Source organism: Lupinus angustifolius, unplaced genomic scaffold (genome assembly GCF_001865875.1).
Source record: "Lupinus angustifolius cultivar Tanjil unplaced genomic scaffold, LupAngTanjil_v1.0 Scaffold_426, whole genome shotgun sequence".
In the NCBI taxonomy this organism is placed as follows: domain Eukaryota; kingdom Viridiplantae; phylum Streptophyta; class Magnoliopsida; order Fabales; family Fabaceae; genus Lupinus; species Lupinus angustifolius.
In genome coordinates, this window is record NW_017727832.1 from 50945 (window position 1) to 59063 (window position 8119).

General features: G+C 40.9%; 1 protein-coding gene across 1 annotated transcript in view; it reads right to left on the reverse strand.

The window, feature by feature from the left end:
- LOC109341295 (putative per-hexamer repeat protein 5) overlaps window positions 1-7888 on the reverse strand; it is a 58428-nt gene extending 50540 nt beyond the window's left edge. The window contains exons 1-2 of the mRNA XM_019579171.1: window positions 7803-7888; window positions 5415-5788 (exon numbers count right to left, since the gene is read on the reverse strand). Coding sequence (XP_019434716.1) covers window positions 5415-5788; window positions 7803-7888 — 460 coding nt within the window. The remainder of the gene's footprint in view (window positions 1-5414; window positions 5789-7802) is intronic.
- Window positions 7889-8119: the final 231 nt, after the last annotated feature.

Here is an 8119-nt window from a genome sequence, read left to right on the forward strand (position 1 = left end):
TCATCCTCCTCCTCCTCCTCCTCCTCCTCATTCTCATCCTCATCCTCATCCCCATCCTCATCATCATCCTCATCCTCATCGTCATCCTCGTCCTCATTCTAATCCTCATCCTAATCCTCTTTGTCATTGTCATCCTCATCCTCCTCGTCATCCTCATCCTCATCCTCATCCTCATCTTCATCCTCAACCTCATCCTCATCCCAATCCTCCTCCCAATCCATATCCTAATCCAAATCTTAATCCTTACCCTAATCGTAATTCCTAATCCTAAACCTAATCTTAATCCTAATCCAAATACAAATACTCTAATACAAATCCTTATCCTCATCCTCATCCTCAATCCCATCCTCGTCCTCATCCTCATCCTCATCCTCGTCCTCATCCTCATCCTCCTCCTCATCATCCTCATCGTCATCCTCATCCTAATCCTCATCCTCAACCTCATCCTTATCCTCATCCTCATCCTAATCCTAATCTTAATCCTCCACCTCCTCCTCTTCATCCTCATCCTCATCCTCATCCTCATCCTCATCCTCATCTTCATCCTCATTCTCATTCTAATGCTCATCCTCATCCTCATCCTCATCCTCATTCTCATCCTCATCCTCATCTTCATCCTCATTCTCATTCTAATGCTCATCCTCATCCTCATCCTCTTCGTCATCCTCATCCTCATCCTCTTCCTTATCTTCATCCTCATCCTCATCCTCGTCCTCATCCTCATCCTCATCCTCATCGTCATCCTCATCCTCATCCTCCTCCTCATCCTCATCCTCATCCTCATACTCACCCTCATCCTCATCCTCATCCTCATCCTCATACTCATCCTCATCCTCATCCTCCTCCACCTCCTCCTCATCCTCATCCTCATTTTCATCTTCATCTTCATCCTCATCCTCCTCCCAATCCTCATCCCAATCCTAATCCAAATCCAAATCTTAATCCTTATCCTAATTGTAATTCTTAATCCTAATCCTTATCATAAACATAATCCTAATCCTAAACCAAATCTTAATCCTAATCCTAACCCAAACCCTAATCCTTATTCACATCCTCATCATCATTCCCATCCTCGTCCTCGTCATCATCCTCATCCTCGTCCTCATGTTGATCATCCTCCACTTGCCCATCCTCCTCATGCTGATCCTCCTCCACTTGCCCATCCTCATCCTCATCTTCATCCTCATTGTCGTCCTCATCCTCCTCCTCATCACCCTCATCGTCATCCTCATCCTAATCCTAATCTTCATCCTCAACCTCGTCCTTATCCTCATCCTTATCCTAAACCTAATCCTAATCCTAATCCTAATCCTAGTCCTCCTCATCCTCATCTTCATCTTCATCCTCTTCCTCATCCTCATCCCATTCGTCATCCTAATCCTAATCCTAATCTTAATCCTTATCCTAATCCTAATCTTAATCCTAATCCTAATTCAAATCCTAAACCTTATCCTCATCGTCATCCTCAAGCTCGTCCTCAAAATCGTCCTCATTGTCATCCTCATCCTCGTCCTCCTCCTCATCATCATAATCCTCATCCTTATCCTCTTCCTCATCCTCTTCCTCATCCTAATCATTTTCCTCATCATTAGACTCACCCTCATCCTTATCTTCTTCCTCTTCCTCTTCCTCATCCCAATCCTAAACCTAATCCTAATCCATATTTTAATCATACTCCTAATCCTAATTGCTAATCGTAATCTTAATCATAACCATAATCCTAATCTTAAATCCAATCTTAATCCTAATCCTAATACAAATCCTAATTCTAATCCTCATCCTCGTCCTTATCCACATCCACATCCTGATCCTCTTCCTCATTCCAATCCTCGTGCTCATCATCACCCTAATCCTCATCCTCATCCTCCTCCTCCTCCTCCTCATCCTCCTCCTCCTCCTCATCGTTCTCCTCCTTCTCCTCCTCCTCCTCATCCCCATCCTCATCCTCATCCTCATTCTCATTCTCATTCTCATTCTCATCCCAATCCTCATCCCAATCCTAATCCAAATCTTAATCCTTATCCTAATCGTAATTCCTAATCCTAACCCTTATAATAAACTTAATCCTAATCCTCATCCTCATCCTCATCATCATCCTCATCCTCGTCCTCATCCTCGTCCTCATCATCAGCCTCCTCCTCCTCCTCATTCACATCCGAATCCTCAGACTCATCGGCATCCTCATCCTCATCTTGACCGTCATCATCATCCTAATCCTAATCCTCATCCTCATCCTCATCCCCACCCTAATCCTAATATTCATATTCATCCTCATCCTCATCCTCATCCTCAATCTAATCCTCATTATCATCCTCATCCTCATCTTCATTCTAATCCTCAGCATCATCCTCATCCTTATCCTCTTCCTAATCGGAATCCTAATCATAATCTTCATCCTCATGCACATCGTCATCCCCATCCCAATCCTCATCCTCGTCCTCATCCTCATCCTCGTCCTCGTCCTCGTCCTCATCCTCATCCTCATCCTCATCCTCATCCTCATCCCAATCCTTGTCTTCATCGTCATCCTCCTCCTTATCCTCAATCTTATCCTCATCCTCATCATGATCAACATCATCATCCTCAAAGTCATCCTTATCCTCACCCTCATCCTCATCCTAATCCTCATCCTCAACCTCATCCTCATCCTCATCCTCATCCTCATCCTCATCCTCATCCTCATCCTCATCCTCATCCTCATCCCCATCCTCGTCCTCATCATCATCCTCATCGTCGTCCTCATGCTGATCCTCCTCCACTTGCCCATCCTCCTCATGCTGATCCTCCTCCACTTGCCCATCCTCATCCTCATCTTCATCCTCATTGTCGTCCTCATCCTCCTCCTCATCACCCTCATCGTCATCCTCATCCTAATCCTAATCTTCATCCTCAACCTTGTCCTTATCCTCATCCTAATCCTAATCCTAATCCTAATCCTAATCCTAATCCTAATCCTAATCCTAATCCAAATCTCAATCCTAAACCTAATCCTAAATCGTGATCCTAATACTAATCCAAATCATAACCATAATCATAATCTGAAACCTAATCTTAATCCTAATCCTAATTCAAATTCCTATTCTTCATCCGCATCCTCATCCTAACCCTAATCCTAATCCTAAACCTAATCCAAATCCTAATCAAGATCCTCGTCCTTCTCCTCGTCCTCATTCAAATCCATTTCCTAATCTTATTCCTCATCCTCATCCTAACCCTAATCCTAATTCTAACTTTATTCATAATCCTAATCCTAATCCTAATCTGAATCCTTATCATAATCCTCATCCTCATCCTAATCATAATCACCATCCTAAACCTAATCCAAATCCAAATCCTCGTCCTAATCCTAATCTTCATTCTAATCCTAATCACCATCATCATCCTCATCCTCATCCTCATCTTCATCCAAATTCTGATCCTAATTCTAACTAAAATCTGCATCCTAATACTAATCATCATCCTCGTCCTCATCCAAATCCTAATCTTAATCTTAATCCTAATCATAATCATCATCCTACTCCTAATCCTAATCCAAATCCTCATCCTAATCCAAATCCTAATCCTAATCGTCCTCTCCATCCTGATCATCATCCTCATCCTAATTCCCATTACTAATCCTATTCACATCCTCATTCACATCCTCATCCCATTCCCAATACTAATCCTATTCATAAACGAAATCTAAATCCTAATGTTAATTTGAATCCTAATCCAAATCCTAATCCCAATCCTAATCCTAATATTAATCCTAATCCTAATCCTAATCCCTATCCTTATCCCAATTCCAATACTAATCCTATTCCTAATCGCAATCCTAATCATAATCCTTATCCTAATCCTAATTCTAATCATAATCTTAATCCTGCTCCTAATACTACTCCTCATCCTAATCCTCATCCTCATTCTCATCCTCATTCTCATCATAATCCTAATCCTCATTCTCATTCTCATCCTAACCCTCATCCTAATCCTCGTCCTTCTCCTCATCCTCATTCGAATCCATTTCCTAATCTAAATCCTTATCATTATCCTAATCCTAATTCTAATCCTATTCATATTCCTAATCTTAATCCTAATCTTAATCCTAGTATTAATCCTAATCCTAATCCAAATCCTAATCATAATCACCACCCTAATCCTAATCCAACTCCAAATCCTCGTCCTAATCCTATTCCTAATCCTAATCTTCATTCTAATACTAATCATCATCATCATCCTCATCCTAATAATTTCCCTAGTCCTAATCCTAATCCTCCTCATAATCCTAAAAGTAATCAAAATCCTAATCCCCATCCTCATTATCAACAACTTAATCCTAGTCGTCATGCTCATCCTATTCTTAATCGGTATCCTCATCCTCATTATCATCATCTTCATCCTCATCCTCATTACCATCATCTTCATCCTCATCCTCATCCTCATTCTCATATTTATCCTCATCCCAATCCTAATCCTTATTCTACTTCTAATCCTAATCTAACTCTTAAACCTAATCCTCTTCCTATTACTAATTCTAATACTAATCTTAATCATGTTACTAATCATAATCCTCGTCCTCATCCTAATCCTAACCCTAATCCTCATCCTAATCCAAATCTGAATCCAAGTCATAATCCTGATCCTAATCCTAATCCTACACCTAATCCTAATCCTAAACCTAATCAATCCTAATCCTCACCGTAATACTAGCCCTAATACTAATCCAAACCTGCATCCTAAACCTAATTCTAATCTTATCCATAATCCTATTCCTTATCCTAGTCTTAATCCTAATACTAAACCTAATCCTGATCGTAATCATAATCTTACTCCTACTCCTACTCCTACTCCTACTCCTACTCCTACTCCTACTCCTACTCCTACTCCTACTCCTACTCCTACTCCTACTCCTACTCCTACTCCTACTCCTACTCCTACTCCTACTCCTACTCCTACTCCTACTCCTACTCCTACTCCTACTCCTACTCCTACTCCTACTCCTACTCCTACTCCTACTCCTACTCCTACTCCTACTCCTACTCCTACTCCTACTCCTACTCCTACTCCTACTCCTACTCCTACTCCTACTCCTACTCCTACTCCTACTCCTACTCCTACTCCTACTCCTACTCCTACTCCTACTCCTACTCCTACTCCTACTCCTACTCCTACTCCTACTCCTACTCCTACTCCTACTCCTACTCCTACTCCTACTCCTACTCCTACTCCTACTCCTACTCCTACTCCTACTCCTACTCCTACTCCTACTCCTACTCCTACTCCTACTCCTACTCCTACTCCTACTCCTACTCCTACTCCTACTCCTACTCCTACTCCTACTCCTACTCCTACTCCTACTCCTACTCCTACTCCTACTCCTACTCCTACTCCTACTCCTACTCCTACTCCTACTCCTACTCCTACTCCTCTCCTACTCCTACTCCTACTCCGACTCCCACTCCCACTCCCACTCCCACTCCCACTCCCACTCCCACTCCCACTCCCACTCCCACTCCCACTCCCACTCCCACTCCCACTCCCACTCCCACTCCCACTCCCACTCCCACTCCCACTCCCACTCCCACTCCCACTCCCACTCCCACTCCCACTCCCACTCCCACTCCCACTCCCACTCCCACTCCCACTCCCACTCCCACTCCCACTCCCACTCCCACTCCCACTCCCACTCCCACTCCCACTCCCACTCCCACTCCCACTCCCACTCCCACTCCCACTCCCACTCCCACTCCCACTCCCACTCCCACTCCCACTCCCACTCCCACTCCCACTCCCACTCCTGCTCCTACTCCTACTCCAATTCCAAATCCTAATTCTTATCCTAATACTAATCCTTATCCAAATCCTAATCCTAATACTAATTGTCATCCTACTCCAAATCCTAATCCTAATCCTAATGGTAATCCTAATCCTAATCGTAAACCAAATTTGAATCCTAATCCAAATCTAAATCCTAATCCTAATCCAAATCCAAATCGTAATCCTAATCCAAATCCTAATCATAATCATAATCCTAATCCTAATCCTCATCCAAATCCTACACCTAATCCTATTCCTAATCATAATCATAATCCTATGATAATCAAAATTCTATTTCTAATCCAAATCCGAATCCTAATCCAAATCCTTATCATATTCCTAATCCTAATCCAAATCCAAATCCTAATCCTAATTCTACTCCAATTCGTAATGCTAATAAACTATCTAATCCTAATCTTAATCCCAATCCTAATCCCAATCCTAATCCTAATCCTAATCGTTATCCTACTCCTACACCTTCTCCTACTAGTAATCCTAATCCTAATCCTTATCATAATCGTAATACTAATCTCATTCGTAATCCAACTCCTATTATTACTCCTAATCCTAATCTTACTCATACTCCTACTCCTACACCTACTCCTACTCCTAGTCCACTCCTATTCCTATTCCTAGTCCACTCCTATTCCTACTCCTAGTCCTAATCATGCTCATACTCGTAGTCCTAATCATACTCCTACTCCTAATCCTAATCTTTCTCCTACTCCTAATCCTAATCCTTATCCTAATTCTAATATAAATCCTAATCCAAATTCTAATCCTAATCTGAATCATATTCCTAATCCTAAACCAAATCCTAATCCTTATGCTAAGCCTACTCCTATGCCTACTCCTACTCCTACTCCAAAACCTAATCCTTAACCTCATCCTTATCCTAATCCTAATCCTTATCCTAATTGTAGTCCTAATATAAATCCTTATCCTAATCCTCATCCTAATCCAAATCCTAATCGTAATACAAATCCTTATCCTACTCATACTCCTCCTCCTACTCCTAATACTATCCTAATTTAAATCCAAATCATGATCCAAATCCCAATCCTAATCAATATCCTAATTCTAATCCTAATCCTCATCCTAATCCAAATCCTAATCCTAATCCAAATCCTAATCCTAATCCAATCCTAATCCTAATCCTAATCCTAATCCTAATCCTAATCCTAATCCTAATCCTAATCCTAATCCTATCCTAATCCTAATCCTAATCCTAATCCTAATCCTAATCCTAATCCTAATCCTAATACTAATCCTAATACTAATCCTACACCTACTCCTAATGCTAATCCTAATACTAATCGTGATTCTAATACTAAACCGAATCCTGACCCAAATACTAATCCTAACCCTAATCCAAATCCTTATCCTAATCTGAATCCTATTCCTAATACTAATCGTGATTCTAATACTAAACAGAATCCTGACCCAAATACTAATCCTAACCCTAATCCAAATCCTTATCCTAATCTGAATCCTATTCCTAATCCTAATCCTAATACTAATCCTTACCCTACTCCTACTCCTTGTCCTACTACTAATCCTAATCCTAATCCTTATCCTAACCATAATCATAATCCTAATCCTATTCTTAATACAACTCCTACTATTACTCCTAATCCTAATCTGACTCCTACCCCTACTCCTAATCCTACTCGTACTCTGACTCCTAGTCCTACTCATACGCCTACTCCTAGTCCTAATCACACTCCTACTCCTACTCCTAATCTAACTACTACTACTAATCATAATCCTAGTCCTTATCCTAATGCTAATCTGAATCCTAATCCAAATTCTAATCTTAATGTGAATCCTATTCCCACTCCTAATCCTAATCCTAATCCTAATCATAATCCTAATCCTTATTCTACTCCTACTCCTACTCTTACTCCTAATCCTATTCTAAAACTAATCCTAATCGTAATACAAATCATAATCCATACTCTAGTCGAAAACCTACTCCTATTCCTAATCATAAACACAATCCATACGCAAATCCAAATCCTAATCCTAATCCGAATCCTAGTCCTAAGCTCATTCCAAATGCTAATCCAAATCCTAATCCTTTCCTCCACATACTCCTACTCCTACAAAAACTCCTATTCCTACTCCTACTCCTAATCCTAATTCTAATCTTAATCCTAATCCTATTCCTAATTCTAATCCTAATCCTTATCCTAAGCCTAATCCTAATCCAAATTCTACTCCCAATCCTATTCCAAATTCTAATCCTAATCCTAATAATAGTCCTAAACCTAATCCAAATCCTAATACTAATCCAAATCCTAATCCTACTCCTATTCCTATT